Raw genomic sequence first — 27,134 nt, forward strand, 5'->3', positions numbered from 1 at the left:
GTTGTTGTGCAGAGAATATAATAAAATCGATTCCCAAACTCACCTGTAAACCTACCCACCAGCCATTGAAGGGCAGAATATTCAGTTAAAGCATTTGCAGGTTGTCCATCTTTTAATGGAGTCAACTTGGTAGGAAGAACATCTTCGCAGTGTAATTATACGATGCTCCATGAGATGCTTGCCTGCCCATGACATGTATCTTCATTCTTTTAGCAATCTTTGCTTTATAAGAACTAAATTACTGAATACTGTCAGCTATCTTATAAAAAGCAAGAAAATTTCTTGCCTTATTTTTTCATGGAAAAAGAAGCCGTGTGGCTTCTTTGATGCAGCGTTAGCGCCTGGATTCTTGATTGGTCTGAGGTCTGCCATGTGTTTTCATATCCCTTTTACATTGAAAAACAGTGGACGTGGGAAGGGGGGGGGGGGAGTCTCTTATTTGAGATCCACAGTTTTTAGATTCCCACGGATCTCAGCTCAATCCAAGAGAAGGAAAATCTTTTACTGCAAATCTTGATGTCTAACCTGTGTGCCGGCGGACGTTCCGGCACGTCCAGATGTTTCTTATTGTATGCTAAAGCCGGTGTCCTTTTGCTCTGCGTCCTTGTGACATGTATAGGGCATAATAATGTATTTAGTTTTTGCTGTTTATATGGATTGGCAATTATCTGTATTGAATAAATGAAATACTACAGAAGAATAGAGGGTGACTGTCAATCTTCCACAGAGATGCTTCTCTGACTGTCGCATGCCATCCAAAACGCAGGTAAAAAGATGCAGTTCAGGATTATTTCACCGTTTAACTGTCAAAATAAGTTTTGACACCACTCATCTACTTGCCTTTCAACAAAGATTGTCCATTTTGGATGCGGAGGCCCTGAACCTTTCATTTCCTTTTGACCTTAGACCTTGAAAGTAAAGGAACCCAAAGGTCACCTGACACCAAAAACAGGTGGAAAAAAGATCTGTCTGATCCAGCTTGACTTTCAAACAATAGAAAAATATAAAACTAGCCACATAGCAGAGGAATCAGCCTGAGATTTTTTACAGCTGAAGAAGATATTCTCTGTCTGTGTCGCTTGATATGGTTTGGGGGATTACTTTAGAAAAGAAAATACCAACAAACTAAATTAATAATAAACGTAATTCCTGAACTTTCTCCAAGCAGTTGGTCTATGGCTTCATTGACATTAAGATGGGGAGTGTCTAAATCACTCACGACTTTGTGCCCTGAGAATTGCAGGAGACTCTGGCACAATTATGACCACTTATTGTTTACCTTTCCACAGAAGGAGAAGCCATTGATGGTTGACAATAAATGTATTCAATGGCGATTAGTCCCACATCTTTCTGGAGTCATTAAATAGGAACCCTTCTATCCTTCCTGGACACCTGCGAATTTCTGTAACACATTTCGACCATGGGAGAAGTTGCAGAGAGCATCCGCGGGGATGAGAGCGAGGAGCAGAGGAAGTTGGCGTTGTTCAGGGCCAGGGTTGACAAAGAGGACCCGGATGCGAAGGTATCTTGCTTCTTTTTCTTCGTGGTTTTATGTGTTTCGTGGGCCTTATGAATTTCGATGGTGGTGAAATTGGCTTATAGTTTCATGGATGTGGAAGATCTGTTTGTTCGGTCAAGTTTAATAGATCTTTTTCTCAGGCTGCTATTCTTTGACTGTCGATTCCTTTATATTTCAAGATTGGCTTAACATTTCAGAGGAATTCAGTTCTCAGCTTTGTTTGTCAATGAGGGCATGATTGAATTAGAGAGCATTGTGCATCACCGTGCAAAATCTCTCTTCAAGCTCTCCCTCTTTTTTCTTTTCCCCTGTAATCTGCAAAATTCTGCACATTTTTAAGTGGCTGGAGCTCTTGTTGGTATCTTCTTTTCTGTATATGCAAAAGCAATGTTTAGGCTTGGCATGTTAGAAACCCTTACGCTGGTAAGAAAATTTCAACTTCCACAAGCAATAGGAGGCCTCCTCGCCATGGAGCATTTATTGGTGTTCTTTTTTAAAAAAAATCAGCAAGATAGACCTCTGCTTCTGACACAGCTACAAGCCTTAGACTGTCAACACTCTTGAAATTTTCCCTGCCCATTACGCCTCCCAGTTCCATGGAACCACCGCTGCCCCAGGCCATCTGAAGTCGAAATCCTCGTGACCGGAAAGTCCGAGCCCATGTGCAACTCTGTAGATGGTTAAAAAACTCAGAGATCTGCTGAATCCCACTTTCTTAGATTTTGCCACATTTTAAACGGTTTCTTTCTCCTTGCACTGATGAAGAGGCACTTTCGACTCTTTCCCTCAAGGCCTTCCGTTCCTCTGAATGTGGAACACAGAGGGTCGCACAGCACAGGCCATTAGTAAACCTCCATTCATTTAAAACAGAACTCAGAAATTGAAGTAAAAAGCTTGCTTGGGTTAGGCCCCCTACCTTTATTCCAACAAAATGGTTATATACCAGAGTTCCTGTTATTATCAGGAAAGAAGCTGTGAAGAGCATCGATGAAGACCTTAGATTGACCCTGTTATTTCCTGCCTTCATCTTCCCAATAGGAGCGTTCCTTGTGATGTATATTGGTGGAAGCTCACCTGCCCATTAACCCCCACTCGTCTCCTTCAGAAAAAGGAAAAGAAATGGAGTACTGAAACTCGAGTGCTGATATTCCTTTTGTTGATGCTTAACATAATCTCCTTCGGGTGGGTGTCACGGAAAAAAGAAGTAATTTACAGTGACCTGCAATTAATGCATTTATTGAGGAAGCAGTTGACCGTGTCCTTAAAACTCTTGTCTGTTTTAGTGTGAGCACTTTTACCATCGCCAGCCACATGTTGGTAGGTCGCCAGTTAGCAGAAATTTTAACAGGCAGACTATGCAATAATGCAAACATGTTGACAGAAATTAGCATCATGAATTGCTTTTATGGTTTCGAATTTACTGCATACACTTGGTGCCTTGGAGTGCCCACCCTTATTAATCAAAGTCGAGAGCAGTTACAGTACTCTAATGGAGTATTTGAATGACTACTTGCTGTAATCAAAATACAGAAATTTGGGGAGTCCTCTACTGTTATCAAATGGGAAATCTGATTGCTCATTAACCGTCTTCACTTATGGTGTGGTGTTCAGGAACACGACGACCTGATGCTGAGAAGGTTTCTGCGGGCTCGGGACTTGAACATCGAAAAGTCGACTGCAATGTTCTTGAAGTACCTGAAATGGCGACGAGAATTTGTGCCGAGGGGTTTCATTTCGGAATCGGAAATCCCAAATGAGATCAGAAAGGAGAAGGTGTTTGTGCAGGGCTTCGACAAGAAGGGGAGGCCTCTAGCAGTGATCATGGTGGGGAAACACACTTCTGATGACAGAGACCTCGAAGAAACAAAACGTACACTCTTTTACCACTTCAAATTAAACGATCGCTCTTGATGGACATGCAATTTTTTTTTTTCAAGACAGGGAGAAAGAAATTGATATGCCAGATCTTTAAGGAATATTTTGATGTTTGATTTTCTCATGTCACACCAGAGAAATTATTGGTTCTATGGAGTTTACCTTACTTGTGGCATTTTCTAACTGCAAATTTTAGAATTCCTTTTCTATTAGCGAAGAATTATTGAAGGTCCAGACCACTCAATAGACTGTTTTTGGCGGCTGGTCCACCTCGCTCTGATCTCGGACCCCCACGGCTTAAAAGCTGAGGATGATATATATATATATAGGGAAGAGTTGGGTATACAGTTTAATTTCATATAAAAGTTGGATCTGTATTCAGTTTCAAGATTTGAAGTCCAAACTCGTATACAAGTATGATAAAAACGGCAGATCTGACCCGAGTGTGAACTGCTTACATCTACTTTTAGAACAGGATGACATATTTATAGAGAATGATAACCGAGTTTTTTATTTGGTATCCCTGATGCAGGCTTGGCGGTTTATGCGATGGACAAGCTCTGTGCTAGGTATTGCTCTTAATTATAAAATTTTCAATATTTAAAAGGTACGAATATATGAACCAAAAAAGTTATCCTAAAATATCAATATAAAATTATGTAATTATTTGTAGACCTCATCTCTGCCTTCGCCCTCGCTCTCTTGTCGGAGGAATTGAATACAGTCCCGTCCAAAACCACAAATTATCAATTTAATTTTCAGCTTTTGGACCGAAGAATTAGGTGATCCAAAGCTCATGAGACTAATTTAATATTTGGGTATTTTGGTTTATAAATAGATTAATTATGAAAAAATTCCCTTTATTTTCTATCATATATCTTCTGCTTGTATTTTACTTTTACTTATTTATTTACTTTTTCTGCAGAACTGGTGCTCAGCAAGAAAAATTTGCACTGATTGGCGACTTCCAAGGTTGGGGATATGCCAGCAGCGACATTCGAGCCTATCTGGCTGTTCTTGAGATATTGCAGGTCTTTTTCTATCTTTAACTGGTCGGGATGGGTGGTGTATATTGAAAGTTAGGGCTGCAAACCAGCGGGGTCGAGCCCGAACTTGGCTAGCTTAAACTCGACTATGCTCATAAAACTCGAGCTTGAGCTCAGCTTGAATGCGAGTTTTTTTGAGCCGAGTCGAGCTCGAGCTTGACTTTGCTATACAAAATCGAGCTTGAACTCGACTCTTTTAACCCATTTAACACGTTTAAGAGTTAACACGTTTAGCATTAACTCGTATAAGCATCAACTCGTCTTTTAACTTGTGTAAGAGTTTAGACAAACCGCTTCTAATAATATTATATAGAGTTCTGATTTGCGAGACTAAGTCAATATAAACGAGTCAAGTTCCTGAAACTCGAACTCGACTCATTTATAGTTTTGAGTATCTTTGTAAGCTCAAACTCAACTTATTTATAAATGGATCAACCACGAGATGAGTGGTTAACCCTTCCTTTTAGGAGCTTACAGTTTTTAGGCTAATGTATGTACCTAACTATTAACCCTTTTCACTGCTAATGGTGGTGGAAAAAAAAAATGCAGGATTATTACCCTGAGAGGTTGGGGAAGGTGTTCATGGTGCACGTGCCTTACCTGTTCTGGACGGCATGGAAGATCGTCTACCCTTTCATCGATGACAACACCAAGAAGAAGGTGACCTCTCCTCATCATGCCTTCCCCAATTAATTAATTCTTAGTAAAACCAGTCTTCCAAGTGTTCTGCAACGTCCTTCCTTTTGTGCTTTAATGGTGGCTCTGTTTCTTCTCTGCTCACTTTATGGCAGATAACTTTCGTGGAGAACAAGCACATCAGAGAGACACTGCTGGAAGACATCGATGAGCATCACCTACCCGATGTGTATGGAGGCAAACAGCCGCTCCTCCCCATCGACCGCGACGCTTCTGTGAAAAAATGATATCCACGTCCTCTCTATCTCTTTCTCCATCTGCAGGAATAATTTTGGAGCCTCAAGGACGAACTAAAAAAAGAAGAAGAAGAAGAAAATCCCCTCCCCTTGTTCTTCTGCGGGTGTTGTTCCCTGCCTCATTCTTCGTCTTGCATGAACAATCGGAGCACCTACCCTTTATGTGTTCTACTTTGCTTAAGCATGCAGGTTTATTTCATGGTGTTCCGTCTGTTCCCTCGCCTTGTTTTAATCAATAGAAGGGCATTACTATTAAGTGGCAACCATTCATATATATATATATGTAACATGATAAATAGTTAATAAAAAAACGAAAAGGGTAATATTAATTCATCATGTAATATTAATCTATACATTTTTTTACTTTTCTCAATTATTTATCTATTTCATATAAACATTATTGATTAGACGGTTGGGTTGGGTGAGGAAAAGAGTAAGTGAAGTGAGAGAAATAAGAAAACCATTGAGTTTCCTTAAACCAAACTTGTAAACTTGTTGTCCCTTTAAAAGGGTATTTGGACTTTTGAAAAAAATAACTGTATTTTTATATTTATAATTTAATCTTTAGTACCAAAGTTTATTAAAATCTTCTAACTAACTATCTGTCCATCTTTGCACGCATTCTGATGCATTGCGTGTGAGAGAAACGCACACCGAAAGCATCTACGGATCCACGTTTTATATATGTTGTATATTTAGATTTTGAAATGAAGCAAAACCTAACTAAAGATTTTGAAATTTTTATGGATATCGATGGGCCAACTTTATACAACCAAAGCTTATGGTTATCGATGGGCCAACTTTATACAAACAAAGCTGTTACAATCGTTCCAGCTGTGATTGAAATATTAATGGGCCATAAAGATTAGTAGTTGAACCAACTCTACCAAACCCACTTCAAAGTTTGTGCCCAAGGCTTGATGGGTCACACCACCAAACAGGAGCATTCCCCTGTGTGGCTGATATCACGGCAATTAAAAAATATATCAAGGCTAAAATAAGGCATGGTTTGTTAGAAAAAGAAAACGTGACGGCAACGGTTACTTTTGTTAACTTGTGCATATATATATATATATATATATAATCTTTGATTAATTAGAATCTTAAAAACAAAGGGAGAGATACCCTAACAAGGTTGAAACCTCTTCTTCGTCTTTCTGTCTTTTAAGTTAACTGACAGTTTGAGATTTGAGTGGAAGCGAGACACTCATCTCGTCAACTAAAGTATCATGCATCTTTTTAATATAGAAAAATAGAGTCCATAAAAAGTAAACTGATGACTAAGCTGGCACACCAATTTAACATGCTACTATGCCATTGAGCTGATATGAGAGAGTCATTTGCCTAAAGTAGGTTGCTGGCACTCTTAGGTGCAAAATTGTGAAGAAACTCTTCTACCAAGGAGAGATCACATTGGTGTACAGACAACAAATATATACCAAGCAAAAATTTGTGCATGTAATTTGTTCCGTTGTTTTTATATAAACAAAAAAAGGATATAAACGAAAAAAAAATTGGATAAAAATTTATAAAAAAATGGAGAACATGAAAAGGAGTGGACGGGAACCATTCTAACCAGGGGTGGAGGGAGGGAGAGGGCCACCTAGGCCATGGCCTCACCTCAGCTAATTGAAAAAAAAAAATTACATTGAAAAAATTAAATTTTTTTTAATTGTGTCATGCATTGTTTGGATTCAAACTCAGTTTAGCCCTATTCGGATTCAAAGATTGAACTGTTCGACCCGCCTTTAAAGAAAATCATGGCTCCACCCTAATATACTGTATATATGCTACGTGTCTTAATTTTTTTTTAATATATATCTTTCAATAAATGGAACACAACATGCTACAATGTTTCATGAGGAAAAAGACATATATAAACTCCAGGTTCTTATCAATTAACAGTGATCTTCCTCTTTAGAAAATCTTAATCACATACTACGCCAAAAGCAAATTGATCAAAGAGTGCGTTTCTGGATTTCTAGATGCGCATTATTATGACATGTACTCAATTGAAACTATGAATGTGATGTATACTTACTTCTAGACCCTCTTACATCACGCTCCATGATATGGAGTACAAAAAAGAGAAGCTACGCAAACATACGAGAATGAAACTGGTTACGTACACAAGTATGTGACACATCTATGCAAGCACGGAATGTGCAATAATTAAAATGCATATGTCAAAGTAAAAACAAAAATGATACTTTTAAAAGACAAAAAAGAAATTATAAGAATATTAAAAGACTAAAATGTACATACATTTATAAGGCCACACTAAATGTTCTCCATGCATCTAAGGCCACACTAAATGTTCACGTTCACTAAATCCAACAAGACAAAGACAAAAACAAAGAGCTGTTGGCCCAATTTAAAGAAAAGTGTGTAAGGCAACACTGTAACAATGAAAAGTTATAATGATGAATTTAGGGTTGTTCATGAGCGAGTTCGAGCCGAGTTGGCTCTCATTAAAAAATTGTCTTTTTAAAGAAAGATGGGGCATATAGATTTGTGCACGGAAACTACCAAATACCAGTCATATGCATATCCACTTGAGCACTGTACTTATTCTCATAATTTCACGAGATATATTTCATATATTTTCTTTTTTGAGCTTAACCAAGGTTAACCGAGCCGATGCCACTTAACTCATGCTCGACTCGTTTAGGTTGTGAGTTCATTTCTTAACTCGAACTCAACTTGTTTAATGAATCGAGTTTGAGTAGAGCTCGAGTTAGCTCAGCTCGATGAACAGCCCTAATGATGATACCCTTGAATCGTTGAATTACTTAAGGGACTCCACACTTCAAAACACACTCAAAACTAATATAGTTCCCATCCTTCCACCCACCCAATCTGTTCCATATATTCCAGCTCTGAACGCATTAAATATGTTTTGATGCTTCAATTTTTTTTCCAAAAAAAAAAAAGGACGCAACAAACACGCACCACTGACTCTTCCCCGAACTCAAAAGTTGTTCATTTGTTCCGGAAAAGAACAGATGCTGCTAGGTGACATAGATACAGCGAAATTGTTGTCCTGTACCCAGGTCGACCCACCAATACATGGACACCGGTACAGCGACACACTTTGAGGACAGTGTTTTTAAAAATATTTTTGCATTTTTTATGTTTATTTAAATTTGCATATTATTTTTATATTAATTATTTAAAATGTGTTTTTCACCTATTTTACGTTTTTTCTCGTTCGTTTTGTATTAGTTTTGCATTTTTGGATGTATTTTAATATCCATAATTTTAAAATTGTCGCATTCGTATCCACTCCCACACACCCATACTTGTGAGTTAGGTTAAATGTAGAGGGAATTCTAAATGGGTCTGCAGGCAACGAATGTGCACGAAGGGGAAAAAAAAAAAAAGAACGAGGAATTACGCTATTCTGGAAATTTTTTTATCAAACAATGTATTTTTGAGACTTTTAACTTTTTAATAACCTTATTTTGTCCTTCCAAAAAACTCATTTTTATACTTAATCAAGGGTATTTTAGTCATTGTAATCTTTTATGCATAATTTTTTGTGCGGAGAGGATAACCAGTCCTGACTACATTGCCGCCATTCAACTAATGGACTCGAAGCTGGGCCATGTTACTGCCATTGGAGAATTGACTGTCAGAATCTCTTGATCTGGCGGTCGAGCCCCTTAAATAGCCTCCCTGCAGTCGCGGTTCTCTAGATCCTGAGCTTCCATTTCATTGCTCATGGCTACTGTAGGAGAGAATGTGAAGGCGGAAGAGAACCTGGAGAAGAAGAATCTGGAGTCGCTAAGGATGGCCGTCAACAGAGAAGATCCAGATGCAAAGGTAACTCTCCACCCTCTTCTTCTGCTCAAAAGCTAACTCTCTAGCTACCATCTTCTTTCTCCTCCTTCCCCTTCTCCTCCTTCTTGCCACCATGATGTTAGTTTCTTTGGCTTTTCTTTTTCCCTTTCTTGTGCTGCCAACTGCTCTCCAAGGACTTCATGTTTTTCCTCCCAGATGTTATAAAGAAATGGGTTTCTTGACAATTTCTTAATTAGTTTCTTCTACATGGAGTTGAATTCATGTCTGAATTGTTTATTTTTCTCAGTGGAGTAGATATAGTTTTAGGGAATGCATCTACCAACCTGGTATTATCAGCCCAAGTAGTTCGTTTGAACAAATTTTGATGGTAAAACTTGGTTACTGCACTTGGTTTGGTTGGCATTGATCAACACCTCTATTAGGTTGTAATATGAGATTACTAATTTCTGCATATTTAAGGTTGGACCCCCTCCCTACACTTAAAACTTTGGATTTTTGCATGTAATGTGGATTTAAGATCTATTTTACTAGGATCCTACTTAATTTTTAATGCAGTCTCGGATCAAAGAGCCGAGACAATCAAACACAATAAGTTTTCTTTATTTATGAACAATTTCTACTCTGGCTACTAACTTTTGCTCATATTTAAAAGAGGTGAACTTTTTTTTTTGAAATTTTCTAATATCGGATGTATTTTTCATAAAAACTGTTAAATAAAGGAGTTCGAATTTTCGTTAACCTGAAAAAAAAACAAAAAAAATATTATCTAAAATGGTGTAAATGTACTCTCAAAATAAAAGTCAGTACTGAAAATTAAAATTGCAGCTAATATTTCCCGTTTTCCAAGAAATTAACTCCAGGCTCTTATTTAATAGTTCCCGTGCATGAAAAGCGTGGCCTTCATTAAAATTTACTAAGCAATTAGAAAACGCAAGGCATGGACATCGTAAATGCCGTCTCATTTTGGAAGGTCAAAGACGAAAACCTAGTCTAAAACCGAGCTCCAACAATACTCTTGGTCAGAAAAAAGATCATAATTTTCTTTTTCTTATTTAGACAAAATTTTGCATATGAAAATATTTTCAAGAATCTGGTTTTTTTTTCTTGTGCCCACAAGTTTTCCACATTCAAAGTTGGAAAATTTTTCAACGCAAGTTGCTCTCAATTTTCTGATCTCTTTTTTTCTCATTCTCAGTTCAGAAACAACTTCTAACACGCCAACCTGCAAAAAGAAATTGTTGCATAATTTAGGAGTTCTTTTATGGTAGATGTTGCCGAGATTTGAGCATCTGCAAATCGAATTCTCACCTCCATCCTTCTGATCACAGACCATTTTAAATTGTGAAGTTTCAGAGATGCCAACGCGTATGAATTAATCTCACTGAAAATAATCATCAAAAATATTAAAATACCAAGGAGTCGAGATCTTTGACCTTCCAAGTCTTTTATTTTTCGCTTTCTGTTGGAACAGACCAGCTGTGCTTTACAAGTTTCCCATATTCCACGCGCTAAGTGCACACAATAATAAAAATCATGTGCTTTGGGCGAAGAAATTCTATTCTACATTGGGATTGACAATTTTTTTAATTTTATTCTATAATGAATTTTAAAAAGAAAAACAGCGAACTCGCTCCCCTGGATTATGAATTCCATGCTTCTTTAGATTCAAAGTCTTAAGTTCTATCAGCTGTGCCTATGAAAGTGTGAAGACCTCTTTTTTTTGGTGAATTTTCAATTGCATGCTTTTATCGAGGAGTTGGAACTTGGAATCAGATCAAGCTATCGTTTTTGTCTCTTTCATTTCTCTAATTTCTTTTACTAAATAAAGTTAATAAAACTGTGGAGGTCAATGGAAAAAAATGTTTTAGTTTCGTCCAGCATGTTCTGAATGAAAGAAGAAACTTTTGGAAAATAATAACAAATGTCTTCAATATAAATGAAATATTAGTCAATTTCATAGGAATGTATTGGTGCTCAGATCCCCAGACCATCGAGACAGTCTTGCCTCTCACACATGGAGTTTGACAGACTGTGTGTGTAGATGCGGTTTTTTGTTTAATCCAACTGTATAGATATGATTATAAGAATATTTTCATAGGAAACATATATTAAGTTAATCCTTTTTTTAATCGATAAATGTGTTTATAGTAATACAAAAATCTGTGGCTCCTGTAACTCAAAATTTTGTTAGGAAAAACATCAATGTTTTATAGGAACAACTTCAATTAACACTTATTTTGTGTTAAATTAGTGTTCATAACTCTTCCAAACTTTGGAGGAGCACCCATTCACAGATTTATATATCCAAAGGGACACTATGTATATAATATGACAAATATTTAAAATTGTTAACATAAAAATAAAGAATCAATGAAGGATTGGCGTCGCCCATATGTGGCTCCACCTTTGTTTCAGAGTGTTCATATTTTTTTCTCAATATATTTTAACATGACTTTATGAGGTTGAGTTTTAAGTGGTTTGGGATATACCAACACATATATATATATATAATATAGAGAAATTGGCAACCAAGTACTTGGGTCAGGGATAAAAGCGAGACCCTTTAATTTTTTGTTAAAATTTTAAAATATAAACATCCTAATATATTTATGAAAACTATTTTGATATAAAACATGTTTTGAATCAAGTCGGCTTTATGAAAAATGTTGATTTTTCTTCTATTAAATTGTTGATTCTATAAGAGTCATTCATTTTGTTTATTATAACAACACTATTAAAACCAAAAAAATGATCAACTTGATATATATTCTGCATCAACCTATCCTCATAATCATATTGCTAACGTTTGGTTTAAAAAAAAAACATTTTAAATATCATATTTAAAGGGTTTGTTTTTGTCCTGACCTATATATATATATATATATATGTATGTATGTATATATATATATATATATATATATATATATATATATATATATATATATATATATATATATATATATATATATATATATATATATATATATATATATATATATATATATATATATATATATATAGTGCTAGATGCATATATGATGGATGGATAATTACTGATCAGAAATTGAAAGAAAAATTATAATGAAAAGGTGATGGGCTATTTTCATCATATCTAGTATTAGTTCACACATTTTCTTTTTTGTTAGAAAAGATTGAGGGCTGAGATTTTTCCTTATCCGTGCAGCATCTAAGTGTTTATATATATATAGCTACCAGATCCTCATATATCAAACTTCATGAAAATCATTCAGGCTATCGATTCTAGAGAGATTAAATTAATTTAAGTTATGAATATAGAAGTCAAACGATGGATACTTTTAAGGAAACTTATTTGTTTAGCCCCTCTCTCTCTCTCTCTCTCTCTCTCTCTCTCTCTCTCTCTCTCCCCCCCCCCCCCCCCCCCCACACACACACACACACACTCCTTTGAAGGGTATTTCAGACTCTGAAAATTTTCACAAATTAGATTATGTATTTGTAATACAATCTCCACCGTCAGATCTTCTTAAAAAATGCCATTCAGATGATTCTCATCAAAGCCAGATATCTACCTGTTTTTCTTCCATGAAAGACTTTAAAATGGCTGCATTCGTAGAGAAACAAGATCTTCAAGGCTTCCCCAATTAAGGAACCTTGATGCCTCAACCTACTATTGTTAGAGAAGGAAATCATATACTCATGTCGCAGGAAGTTTGGAAAATTTTTAAAGATATATTTGTTCTGCTTAAATTATAGAAATTCATATGAATATATTGGGAGCTGATCTTGAGATATTACAAATTTTGAAAAAGCTAGTTCTAATTAATTGTATGGGTGCAAGTTATGATAAACAAATCAAAGAACAAAGGCCAAAAGATTAAATGAAGATGTATGTGCTACTGAGATTGTATTTTTCACCTTCATGTTTGAGCATATCGCTAAATACCATTCAAAAGTTTAAAAAATAATAATAATAATAAGCGTCCTCTATATATTCTAAACTTTCTTTAAAAGATGAACGACACAAAAGTTATTTAAGTAGTCAAAAAGGAAGACGATATGTAAGCTGTGACTATGTTTGCGGAGAAAGAAACGTTGAAGAAGTTATTCTTTTAGGAGTATTGTTGAGAATCAATATTTCAAGGCTTCAAGAATGCCAGAAAAAACTGCAATCACTAAAGATACAACGGCAAGAATTGTTGTACAATATTTCAATTGCAAGAACTGTGGTTACTATACTTTGAAATGTATAACAAAGTTCGGTGGTGTTAAAAAAGCATGCAACCGGCAACAAAGAGACGCTTGTGTAACTCGAGAGTGCTACATTTGGAGATGATTTTCAAAGGCCAACAAAGGAAAACATATGATTTCCTTCAAATTGAAAGATAGAACACATGAATTATCGCTTTCTATGAATATTAAGTTTCCAGCATAGGTAATTTCATAGTATGGGTTAGAAAGGTTAAGATATTCATATGAATCGTAATTTGCTTTCTTTAGAATACAAAGAAAATTTTGATTGCTATAAGAGGATATTGAAACTTGTACACACTAATGTTTGTAGACCACTAGAACCAAATTCACATGGACAAAGTAAACATTTTTTTTAATTGTCATTGATGAATAAAATTGGAGTATATGAGTTTGTTTTTAATAAAGACACGAGTACCTGAAGCATTTGAAGAATTTAAAACTCATGAAATAAAAAGAACTGAACACCATATTTAAATATTTAGATTAAACAAAATTGGAAATTTCATTACAAAGTATTTGTAATCTGTTAGAAGGATTTTGTAAGGTTGATAGAATTCAACAATATATAAGTGACAACTTCAATACACCAAAAAACATGGCATTGGAAAGGAAAAATAAAGCTATTCTTGATACAATTAGAATTATAGTGAAAAAAAATTATATTTTTCTAGCGCATTTAGGCTTATGGTGTGCACTGAGAGTCCTCTCTCTCGCTATATATATATAGTCACTTGATCAAATCTACAAGCTAAAGACTGTATTTGGCAGGACCATGATGATTTGACGCTTAGAAGATTTCTGCGTGCACGGGATCTCAACGTTGACAAGGCTGCTGCATTGTTCCTCAAGTTCCTAAGATGGCGCCGGGAGTTCGTCCCAAAGGGTTCCATTTCAGAGTCTGAAATATTAAATGAGATTGCCAAGGAAAAGATGTTTGGACAAGGGTTTGACAAGAAGGGGAGGCCCATCTCTGTCGTCATTGGAGCCAGGCACACTTGCTTTAACAGGGACATAGATGAATTCAAACGTACGTATGTTTTCTTTCTAGCCTTGGTCCAGTTGTCAAGATGTCATTTCTTGTACCTAAAAATGAGATAGAAGCATGTGTTAGCTTACATACATTGGCCTCACTTCGGTGCTCATGTATCCCATGGCTGTGGGGGCAAGGGAGATTGAGAGGTTTTTGTCTCTCACTTAGGTTGTGGGTCTCATCGGGGCTGCTCACCTAATGTCAATACAGTGAACAAATTATAAGCTTGTAATTAGTCTAATTAGAGTTGTTCCTTTTCTAACCATAGTCACGGAAAATGCGTTTGTTTTTTTAAACAAAAAAAAAAAGATAAATTAAATGGTCTTTTAAAACTTAAGAAAAAACATTTGTTTCAAAAAAATGTTAAAAATGAAAAAAAACGCATTTTTAACATGTTTTTTCACGTATTTTTCAATCTTTTTTCACTTTTTTCATTTTTAATTTTTTAATGCCCAATAGTTTTTTTTCATTTTCTATTTTTTATTTGTTATAAATATACTTATCTTTTGATGTTTGTATTATTAGTTTTTCACTTATTTTTCTCCCTTTTTAGTTTTTTAAAATTTTTAAAACTTTATCGCATTTTTTTCAAGTTCGCCTTATTGTACTCGAGAAAAACCTCACGGATTAAAACTTCGAGACGTTATTTGTAGCTATGTATTTAACTAAAACATTTCAAAGGAAAGCTCAAGAAGGTAGAAGACGTTGCATGCACATGAGAAGTTAGGTACCAAAATTAAAATTGCCATTCAAACTTCTCATACTAATAGTTTTTGATTTTTTGCTTACATTTGTTACTTTGATGGTTGCAGGCTTCTTGGTTTATGTCATTGACAAGATATGTTCTAGGTGAGACACCCTTGTCCAAATATTGAAACATCTTCCATCATAATATGCTCTGTTTACCGTAAGTCGATTTTATTTCTATAACATCTTCTATCAGGAATGGTTTGTATTTTTTTTCTTGTTTGGTTGAATCCTTGCAGAGGTTGTTATGCTAGTTCATCTGATTGAGTCTATATGTTCTGCCACCAGTTCATTTAGGAGTCATTCTGCGACGAGAACAAACTGCTGCTGTCTCATTAATATAGCTAAAAAGATTGGGGCAGATTCATGAGACATGACATGCCATTCAAGAATCTGCCCCACTTTTTAGGCAAGTTCATGGTCGACAGTAGAAGTATGTTACTATTACCAAACAGCCCCTTATATACTCAATTAGATCACCTAACCACAAACCTGGCGTTTCTTTCTTAGGTAACTCTTCATCATATTGTCAGCCATCTTTCTTTGTTCAGACCACCAGCCGTTCAACTTCTAATAAGCAAGTTACTTCTACCTACTGATACCTTAGCCGTCTTTAAGCTGTGAAGTCTCAAATCTATCTCACTAGATTGCTAGCTATTTCTGGATTCCACGGGCATCTTTAAGTTTTTTTTCATGTATGCAGATTGTCAGGTGGGCAGGAAAAGTTTGTGGTCATTGGAGATCTTCAAGGGTGGGGATATGCAAATTGTGATATCCGGGCCTATCTTGCTGCATTAGAGATAATGCAGGTCTCTCTCTCTCTCTCTCTTTCTCTCTTGTGTGTGTGTGTGCGTGTGTGATGCATGAAGGGGGGCTTATCTGAAAGAAGTAAATCGCTGGAATTGTAGGAGTACTATCCAGAAAGGCTTGGGAAAGTGTACCTTGTTCATGCACCATATATCTTTTGGACTGCATGGAAGATGATCTCCCCCTTCATTGATAACAATACCAAGAAGAAGGTTAGTTATTCTTTTCCTCATGCCTACATCGTCTTGAAAAATCAATTTACATGTTCTACCTTATGAACTTTCAATCAATTTGATTGAATGGCGCTTAATCAGTCCTTATAGTATTACTATTTACTTTGTCTACATATGCACACACATATAATAGACAGCCAACTTTTTTTTTCCCTCTCATCTAATATTTTAGTAAGCACTAGATGAGTAGAAAGGGGAGCATCGAATGAAAGAATTAGGTTTCTATAATGCCATCAAGAGTGCTTATCAGGAGGTCCAACTTTGCTACTCAGAATGCACTGAGTTTTGGTATTAGAATTTGGTGATTCAAGAGTCAAATTTTTACAAGAATTAATTCAGCATGCAATAGAGCAAGACTTTACATATGCACACAAAAACCAAACATAAATCCTTCGACTTTTGCGAGAAAATTCTGATCAAGGGGCACTTGTTGTATAATTTTAAATTTTTAAAGGGCACCGTTGTGTAAATGAGGAAAACTGCCATTCAAGTTCAATAAGAAAATAAACATTTTTTGTGGGTCTACGTGGGTTGCCTACACTATGCCCACACCTGCCTCCGTCCCTGATTCTTACCATTCCCTTGTAAGGCATTAGATTTACACATTGAGCAAGTTTAATACTTTTTTCATAGAATGGAGAAATTTAATTGGTGGTTTAAGAGATGATTCAGACCGCCCCTACTCATTGATAAAAATTGGACTGGTTTTTGAATATTAAGCCTCTCCGATGATGAATGAAGATGGCTATTGACCATGCACCATCAAGTTTACATGAATACATCTAAATTTGAAACTCATGATATTTTCGATGATAATGGAACACTACATATGAGACAACTTATGAATAATCTTATGGTTTCGAGAATAAGTAAGAATGCTTGGGGAATTTATAGACTTTAGTGCCCTACTATTAACTATCTAGGTTCAAAAGCTTGGTGAGGGCACGAATGCACAGACCACGCTTCATTATGCTCCTTTTTTCTTGGATAAAGATTTCTTTTTTCTCTTTCAAATAAACCAAGCCAACGTTCTATTGATGTTCACAGAGGATTATAGATTAGTCGATAGACAGTAAGACTTTTCAATTTTTGAAGTGCATGTAACGTTAATTCCATCTATAATAACTTGTCCTAAAACCTACCAAAGTAACTTTTCTGTGGAACACCATCTTTCTCTATAGCTGGCATCTGTTTCCATCCAAATCAAATAAGAACCAAGAAAATTGGTGGAAGGACAACAAAGTTTGTAAAGCCCTCTGAAACTTTCAATCTTATGCATCAATATAAAGGTATTCCTAGTCCTCTCATATAGAGTGTTACAATCTAGTGCTTTTAAAGAGTACATGCCATCACATGTTGGACACAAGATTTTAAATAAAACTATTCTTGTATCCAAACACATGGAATTGTTTGTTGGAATTTTCTAATTCCGACTGTTGAATGTAGTTTTGATGCTAACTATAATGTCCCAACCCAAAACTTAGTAGAGTGCTGGTATGGTGCATTTTAGCCTGCCAAATAGCCAGCTTCAGTTAACATCCAAAAAAGGACCTGGGAAAGAGTGATATTTTTGCCATCCCTTGGTCTGCTCCTTATAGACCATTAGTGCCTAGTTCAACCAAATGAATAACATTTGCAGCTACACTTGTGAATTGTCCATAAGGTTTTGAAAATTGTAGGGAATCAGCTTGAAGCTGGGTGTACGCAGAAGTTATATTTTCTTAATAGGCATTGTTGTGACATAAAGATGAAACAGGTAAGTTCAAGGACAATTGAATTTTGGGATTCACCACAACCCAGCCTTCCCATCCATAATATTAGCTTGGTTGTGTAGTGGCATGCACTTCTTAGGGACAACTTTCTTACGGCTACATATGTTGCTACAATAACTATGCGTTACGAAATGCTTTGTAATTCTTGTTGTCCTCTGTCCCAAAAGGCTAGCTAGTGACTGGCTTCAACTGACAACGTCTTTAAGATTTTTTCCATAGATGAAAGAAGCACACTAAAGAATGACGAATCTTGTTCATATTTCATAGTTATTCGGGTAAGTACGAGAGGAAATCCTAAGCCTTGAGTGGGAGCAATGACAACAAAGTTTGGAGCCCACAGTACTGCAAGTCTATGGCAGCCATGCCACTCAAATCAGTAAGTGGCCGCCGTAGCCCTAGCCAGTACCCCAAACCCTCAGGGCTTTGTTTCTCACAGTTATTGCATGCTCTTTCGCTAGTCAATATTATTAAATATTTGAGGTAATTATTAATTTCTTGCGTTTACAAAAAAAAAAAAAAAATCTAACAATGATTGACCAACTGAAGCTCTCATTACTGTTTAAGAAGATAGCTGAGGTTGGTTAAAGAGTGAAACTCTCTTCAGCAGTGCATGGCTATCTCTATCCGACGACAATATTTGCATCAACATACGACATTCATTTATAGATATAACCTCAAGCATAAGTGGGCTCATCATGTTTCGCTAGCAGTTGGTGCAATTCGATTTATTGTTGAATGTCTAGACTGTTAAGCCACTCAATGTTGAAGACATATAGGGCACAAATAACTAGCCATAGAATGGCCCTTCCTTCTGGACCTAGCTTGTTGAATTTGTCCATGGCAACAACTCATTGTTTTGTCTGTTTACTTTCTAATCTATCAGTGCATCGCCAAATTTGCTTAAGCAAATTTTAGCTAGGTTCTTGTGTCTGAACTTAGAAGGAAAATTCAGTTGGTAGGTAGCAGGATGCTTCAATATTGGTGTCAATCAGGCTATAAGTGGAATTTAGGAAAAGAAAAATAATGCTACTGTACTGGATTGTTTATACAGGGAGCTGGTGTCGAAAAACAAAGCTAAAGCAATATGAAGTGCAACTAATAATGGATGGTGGAAGCTACTAAATTTAATTGCTTTGATGAACCAATGTGAAGGGCCAAGAATGAGGATGAAGGAATTTGTGAGCCATGAAAACGACATGGTGGTGTGTAGTGCTTATTCCAGGCAAATGAACCGCATTCCATTAAACTAATTGACCAATTGGACATGTGCGTTGTTCATAAATTTTGTGGAACAGCACCAAAGCTAGGAATTTAGGTGAAAATGCCAGTCAAAAGCAATATATATGTATGTATGTATGTATATATGTGTGTGTGTGTACGTGTGTGTGTGTGTATATATATATATATATATATATATATATATATATATATATATATATATATATATATATATATGTCATGAGCAAGGTTGAGGATATTGGTTCTTTTGACATTTGAGGAAGAATGATCCTAATGGTATGCAAAAATATGATAATACTGCATAACTTTTAAATGATCTAGCCGCCTAGTCAAGAAGTCTTAATATATACATGTTTGAATGCTGGGATATATGGTATGGAATGAAGGAATAATTAGTATATTGGTGAACTAGATTATGGTCACCATTAGATCCTGGCATGATGCTCATCATAGCGCAGCGACTGGATCATCTGATGAGGAGACCACATATTTGTGGATAGTTGCTTTGGCTTCTTCTCTAGTGACATGCGCTTTTAGCTAGGCATGTGCTTTTTCCACTTTGAAATGATAATACAATTCCCTTGTTAAATTATGTTGAATGCACCCTAATTTAGACATGCTCTATTGTGTCCATTTTAGGATGGACGGTTCAAGGGATTGTTCCATAGTAGAATCAAGGAAAGCCAAAGAAGCAAAAGTAAGGTGAAAATTCAAAAAAAAAAAAAAAGCTACCATGTAAATGAAAGGAAATAGAGTAGTTGGGTGAGTAGGAGGAGTAGTATTTCATTGTATCGCCCAATAAGAGGGGCTGAAAAATCAATATTTCATGCAATCATAAGGAACATGGTCGTTTGATGAACCAACTTGTCTCAAAACATACAAGCAATACATCAAAGCTGTTGCATGTATTCAAGAACGTAACATATAGCAATTTTGATGCATCGTGGCTCGATATATAGTTAGAGCACATTTCCACACTTTTCTGCAAATCTTACGCACTGATCTCATTATTTTGGCCTTTATTTTTAGGCTGCATCATAACAAACATTGCCTTTTCCCGGTTATTAGTAAACTAGGAAAATAATTACAAAAAAAAAATCAGAAACTAATGCCGAGTTTGTCATTTGCAGATTGTTTTTGTAGAAAACAAACGGTTGAAAGAGACCTTGTTGGAGGACATAGATGAAGCTCAACTCCCGGAACCATATGGGGGCAAACTGCCCCTTGTTCCCATCCACCAATCATAAGGACTCCCTCTCTCTCTCTCTCTCTCTGTGGATCACTTGGCTCTACCACCTGGTGGGAACATTAGAAATGACATGATCTATCGAGAGGGAACTTTTCGATTGGCATCATAGCACGACACATTCTCTTCAATGTCAATTCTATTCCCATTTTCCGTTGGAGGCCTCGGTGGATTCATACAGTTGTTCATTTGTTGCTTGGATAGCCTTTACTTTTAAATAATTAAGTTACTTTTCCTGTTTTGTATTATTGTGGCTAATATTTTTCTGGTCGTAGTAGCAAGTTATAATATTCCTATTTTTTTCTCTCTCTTTCTCCCCAGTGGCAATTCAAGAAACTGTTTTGCTGTTCACTTTATCGAAAATGAATGAAGCTGCTGAACTTTATTGGGCAGCTACTTATTATGCTTAAATTCTTTACCATGACGCGACTGCCTTGTAAACTTTTCCCTAGCATTTTTGCGTGTAAACAGACAAGATGCCTACTCGGGCAAAACTTCTCCCCGTAAAAATCACAGCCATGTTCTTGAGGGTCATATTCAACAATTCCGACCGGTTCCGCAAGAGAAGCGTGGATCCTTGATTCGTCTTTTGAGTGACCAAGATGCTCATTCGAGGAGGTTGGCACAAAGCCGGTTCTTGTTTTGAACTTTTTAAGTATCAATTCCTTGTGACAAAAAAGATGAACACTGACATGCAAGTTAAGTATGGTGGACGAGGCATTCCCAAGCATCGAAAGCATGTCTTATATTCTAATAAGATACGAGGTTGGGTAGGAACTTCGGCTTTCTTCTGAATAGTATGATGATTTCTGTTACAAAGAAATAAGGAGGCCATCCACCATATTTGGGAAGGAGATATCTACAGATTTGGGTGTTTTCTCAATCAGCACAGATTTGGGTGTTTCATCATATCAGCGACATCTTCTCTATGATTGTTGAAACCATCATATTTGGGAAGGAGATATCTACAAATTTGGGTGTTTTCTCAATCAGCACAGATTTGGGTGTTTCCTCATATCAGTGTCATCTTCTCTATGATTGTTGAAATCAATCCCAACGATATCGGCTGGAGGATTTTCGTAACTCATAAAGATGTTTCCATCTAAATCTGATTGTAACTCTATATAAAGAGAGAATCCCTACTGTAAATGTGGGAGAAATAATATGAAGAAGAAAGCCCCTTCTCTCTCGTGCATGTAGGCTACATGCCGAACCACGTAATATGCTGCCTTCCTCTGCCCCTTTCTTATTCGCATCCTCTGTTTCTTCATTATATGCAATCTAACGGTATCTGAGAGTGGCTTTCCTGAGCATCTAGTTGATTCGTCTGTTTGTTGCTCAGAAACCTCCAACGAGAGAAGCTTTTTTCAGCCTTCCGCTTCAGGTGGTTTGGTTGGAGCGCTCGACCTCCTCGACACCAAAAGCCACCTTGTAGAAGCCAACAGTGCTGGTGGCTCAGAAGGCGACGGCGTTGATGAGGTTAGGCGTCATCGTGAAAAAAAAAAAAAAAAAAAAAAAAAGATCCCTTTCCAGCCCTTGTTTTCTACTTGGGTCCCGTTCTGCTCTTATCTACTATGGCCGACAGCAACTAATCCAGCAGTAGCTCCAACGGTATGAAAGGACAGGCGATCAAGGTCATGGGACGCTGAAGATCACCTCCATTCTCCTCAAAGACACCAACTATCTTAGCTGGGCCAAAGTTGCTCGTCTTTTCTTGAGTGGACGATCCATAGTGCGAGACATCAATAGTCGAATCACACCTCCTGCCAAGAACGATCCCAACTATGAGGATTGAGAATCCGAAAACGATATGGTAATGGTCTGGCTTATGAATTCCATGGAACCTCACATTTCCAGTTTATTTCTATATAAAGAAATAGCGAAGGAAATATAAGATACTTTGAAGGAGATATACGGCGAGCAGAACAATTTTGCTCGTGTGTACCTACTTCAACTTGATATTGTCAATCTCACCAAAAACGGAAAGCAGACCAGCCTTTACTTAAACAAGCTCCGCAGTTTGTATGATGAGCTTGCACAATATCAACTGGCCACTGCTGATGCCGACATCTATCAAAAAAGATTCGAGGAGGACAAAATATTTAAAGTTTTTGCTGGTCTTGGACCTTGATTATGAGAATCTTCGCAGCCAGATTCTCATCACTAATCCCTTGTCAAGCTTTAATCAAGTTTGTCAAGCAATTCAAAGAGGAGACAGTAGAAAAAATGTCATAAATCTGATATCCAAATCAGAGTTACATGAAGAGGGTTCGGAAAAGATGGTGTGCACAGCTCGGTCTGAACACAATATGTGGAAAGTCGATTCAAAAAATCAAAGCGGTGGGAACAATCTCCAACGGAATCACAGCAAATTCAAATGTACTTATTGCAAAAAAACCGGACATCTTCGAGAAAGATGTTGGGAGCTCGTCGGCAGACCTGCAAGAGAAAAACTGGCTACCCCTTCTCATTCTCCTCAAGCTCATCTTGCCCATTTTGTTACAAAAGATGATTTAGAGAAATTTTTCCAAAAAATCTCTAAAATAAATTTGGTATCTACTCATCCAGTCGGCAACACCAATGAAGGTAACAATCTTGCTCTTTGCGCTCATTCTAGTGATTCTACATGGGTTGTTGATACGGGTGCCACTGATCATATGATGAATGAAGCATCAAGGTAAACTGTGATTGATTGCATGAACAAAAAACTGGTATTTACAGCCGACGGATCACATATTGTTGTTGATGGAACTTGAAATTTTTTATTCTTTGAAAACAAATCATCTTGAGTCTTTTATGTTCCTAATCTCTCCACTAGTTTGATGTCAGTTAGTAAATTGACAAAGGCTTATAATTGTCTAACCATTTTTTCTACCAAGAATGTGATTTCAGGATCTGGAAACGAAGAGGAGATTGATAAAGGACGAGAACAAAACGAGTTGTATGTGGTGGAAACTCCCGGAGCTAGTTTTCTCATGCATAATAATATGGAAAAGAAGAGGCAAGAATACCAAATGTGGCATGCACGACTTGGTCATATTTCGGAAAGAAGCTTGAGCATGCGTATTCCTAATATCACTACTGACAAACACTCTTGTGATGCTTGTGAATATTCAAAGTCTACTAGACTGCCATTTCAATTATCCACTGAACGATCCACAAATTTTTTTGATTTAGTGCATTCTGACATGTGGGGGCCAGCTCCTGTGGAATCCTATACGGGATACAGGTACTATGTGTCTTTCATTGAAGATAAATCTCGTATGTCATGGATATTTTTTCTTAAAAATAAAAGTAAAGTTTTTTTATGATCTTTCAAAACTATTACAATCTTGTTTACACTCAGTATGGTGCAAAAATTAAGAAGCTTTGATTTGATAATGGGGGGAGAGTATGTGAATCAACAATTTGAAGAATTCATGAACAAAAAGGGGATTCAACCACAACTTACGTATTCTCGTACTCCCCAACAAAATGGGGTGTCAGAAAGGAAAAATAGACAGCTCCTTACTATCACTCGCGTCCTTATGATTCACATGAATGTACCTCAATTGTTTTGGCATAAGCGATTGGTATTACTTGTTATCTTGTCAATAGAGTACCAAGTTCTAGTATTGAAAATCAAGTTTCCCTTGAAGCTTTACTTCAAAGATCAATTTCTGTTAAACATTTAAGAATTTTTGTGTGTCAATGTTTTGTGCATGTACAAGAAAAATTCCGAAACAAACTTGAGAAACAAGCCTTGAAATGTGTTTTTCTTGGGTATTCTAGCAAGAAGAGAGGCTACAGATGTTTTGAACCAAGATCAAAAAAGTTTTTTGCGACTCAAGATGTAAAATTTTTTGAAAGTAAACCTTTCTATGAGGAGCAGTAAGAATTCTTCTATTAGTAGCATCAATCAAGCGGTAGAAACTGGCACAACTTGATGTCAAGAATGCATTTCTCATAGAGAGCTCAATGAAGAAGTTTACATGCAAATTCCTTATGGCATACAACATGAGAAAGGGTATGTGTGAAAACAAAAAAAATGCCCTTTATGGCCTTAAGCAGTCCCCCCGAGCTTGGTTTTCATGCCTAAGTGAAGCATTGACTAAAATTGGGTTTAAGCATAACAACGCTGATGATACAATGTTTGTTGCTATTCGATCTTCAAAAGTAGCCATTTTGCTTGTTTATATAGATGACATCATATTGACATTGACAGGTGGACAAAGATTTCATGGTCCAAGTCAAAATTTATCTAAATCAGCTATTTGGAATCAAAGATCTCGGGATCCTATGATACTTCTTGGGTATAAAAGTGGCTCATTTCAAAAATGGAGTCATTATATGCCAAAAGAAATACACTCTCGACCTCTTGAAAGAAACCGATTGCCTGGGTGCCAAGGTTGTAGACAAGCCCCTTGAAATGAACTGCAAATTGAAGAAAGAAGAATGGGAAGACATCGAAAACATTCAAAGTTTTCAAAAGTTGATTGAAAAGCTAATATACATGACCGTCACTCGACCGAAGTAAGTCAATTTATGCACAACCCAAGGTCAAGACATGTCGAAGTTGTTCACAGGATCTTGAGATATTTAAAAGGAACTCCAGGGCAAGGACTCTTGATGAAACGAAATCAGAAATCGATGTAACTGGATATTGCAATGCTGACTAGGCATGGGATCCAAACAGCCGAAAGTCTACATCATGATATTGTATATTTGTCGAAGGAAACTTGGTAACTTGGAAGTGCAAAAAACAATCAGTTGTGGCTCGATCGAGTGAATACAGGGTCATGGCTTCATGTACATGTGAGTTGATATGGATAAAAGCATTGCTCAAAGACATGAAAATTGAAATGAGGGAGTCTATGAAGCTTATGTGCGACAACATGACAGCAATCTACATTGGAGTTAATCATGTTTTTCTTGAACGCACTAAGCACATCGAAGTTCACTGTCACTTTATTAAAGAAAAAATACAAGATGGAACTATTAACACACCACACGTCAGAAGCGAATTTCAACTTGCAAATATCCTTACAAAATCTCTTGGAAGGGGTCGCCATATATATATCATGCGCAAGTTTGGGCAGATCAACATCTGCTCACCAACTTGAGGGGGAGATTGTTTGTTACAAAGAGATAAGGAGACGAGCCACCATATTTGGGAAGGAGATATCTACATATTTGAGTGTTTCCTCATATCGGCGTCATCTTCTCCATGATTGTTGAAATCAATCCCAACGATATTGACTGAAGAATTTTTGTAACTTCCTCATAAAGATGTTTGCATTTAAATCTTATTGTAACTCTATATAAAGAGTGAATCCCTAATGTAAATGTGTGAGAAATAATATGAAGAAGAAAGCCCCTTCTCTCTCGTGGATGTAGGCTACAAGCCAAACCACGTAATATGTTGCCTTCCTCTACCCCTTTCTCATTTGCATCCTCTGTTTCTTCATTATATGCATTCTAACATATGAAACATTGTTCTTCTTAACCTAAAAGCTATTGTCTTTGAGCGTATGACAGATGCAGTTTCAGATAAGGATTTGAGTCTGGAACCAGCTTGTGAAGAAGATAGGAATTGAAACGATTCTCATTTTGTTCCCTGATCTCAATATTCCAAGCATCTAAACAAGCTTAGAATCTTCAATTGCGCAAACCAACACACACAAGAAGAGTTATTCGACTACCAGATTCGTGTTCATGAGACCCTTATGAAACACAAGAAGGGTGACTCTACTAGCTTAGAAAATTTGTAGATGAAGAGCACTAATATTAAAAAAAAAAATCTTAGATTTGGGAGACACCAATACGTAACAAACCAAATTATATATGTAAAAAATATCTAAATGGAAGTAACACACAAGCCCACATCTGCCCCTCATCTAACCAAATATGAAGCTAAATCAATTTGACACGAAGCATGGGACGACCTAGTTTTGAGTGGTTCATCTCGGGTCAAACCGAGACACCTAAACTCTCCAACTTGGATTGGTCCAAGAGGGGATCCGAAACGAAAAGTCGAGTCCCTCGTTATGGGTAGACCGGTTCGGAGCGAGGCCCTGCCGGACGCAACTTTTGGATCTCACCTGACTGACACGTGTCAGTAACATCAGCTTTGGTGACAGTTAACCGTGACTCTGCGAGGCAAAGTCCTTTTCTCTGATCTTCTTTTCCTCTGCCACCCTCTTTTATCGCCAAGAAATTATTAATAATAATAAAATAACTAATTTTCTACAAAAAAAAAAAAAATTACTGAAAAGGAGCATTGGTTCACGTGTTTCGGAGGGGCCGTACGCCCTCGAGCCTCGCCCGTGTGAAACTCTGCGTCTTGCCTCACACGTGTAAAACATGGAGCGACGTGGACGTTCGGTGGGTAGTGCGAGCAAGCAACCGGCTGTAGCCGGTAACCGTGGCGGACCCTTCCTCGAGAAGCTGGGGATATCCCAACAGCCCAATTCTTACGGCCTCCAATTCGATTGGTGGAGCCGATACGATTTATGCCCGTGTTCCGAAACATTGTTAGTAATGTCGTCCCGTATCGGCCCCTATGCAGTAATTGAAAATTTTAAAATAAATCAATGGAGGGTCATTCCCATATGCAATTTTGGCGTATCGACAGGAGTCGAGTTGGGATATTTTTAGTCATTAAAGCTCGAG

The 27,134-nt window shown here is 36.9% G+C and overlaps 2 protein-coding genes across 2 annotated transcripts; both read left to right on the forward strand.

Moving 5' to 3' along the window:
- The first annotated feature begins 1,247 nt into the window (after nt 1–1,247).
- On the forward strand, nt 1,248–5,628 carry LOC116249286 (uncharacterized). The gene is made up of 6 exons (XM_031622506.2): nt 1,248–1,522; nt 3,131–3,389; nt 3,927–3,963; nt 4,320–4,425; nt 4,990–5,100; nt 5,232–5,628. The coding sequence occupies exons 1-6, from the start codon at nt 1,421–1,423 to the stop codon at nt 5,361–5,363; spliced, it is 747 nt and encodes a 248-aa protein (XP_031478366.1). The 5' UTR covers nt 1,248–1,420; the 3' UTR covers nt 5,364–5,628.
- A 3,363-nt stretch (nt 5,629–8,991) lies between these two features.
- Nucleotides 8,992–20,852, forward strand: LOC116248640 (uncharacterized). Its single transcript, XM_031621546.2, has 6 exons — nt 8,992–9,197; nt 14,178–14,436; nt 15,252–15,288; nt 15,890–15,995; nt 16,095–16,205; nt 20,368–20,852. Exons 1-6 carry the CDS (start codon nt 9,096–9,098, stop codon nt 20,482–20,484), a joined length of 732 nt encoding a protein of 243 aa, XP_031477406.1. The 5' UTR covers nt 8,992–9,095; the 3' UTR covers nt 20,485–20,852.
- The last annotated feature ends 6,282 nt before the right edge of the window (nt 20,853–27,134 follow it).

The sequence above is a fragment of the Nymphaea colorata genome, chromosome 2, assembly GCF_008831285.2.
Source record: "Nymphaea colorata isolate Beijing-Zhang1983 chromosome 2, ASM883128v2, whole genome shotgun sequence".
In the NCBI taxonomy this organism is placed as follows: domain Eukaryota; kingdom Viridiplantae; phylum Streptophyta; class Magnoliopsida; order Nymphaeales; family Nymphaeaceae; genus Nymphaea; species Nymphaea colorata.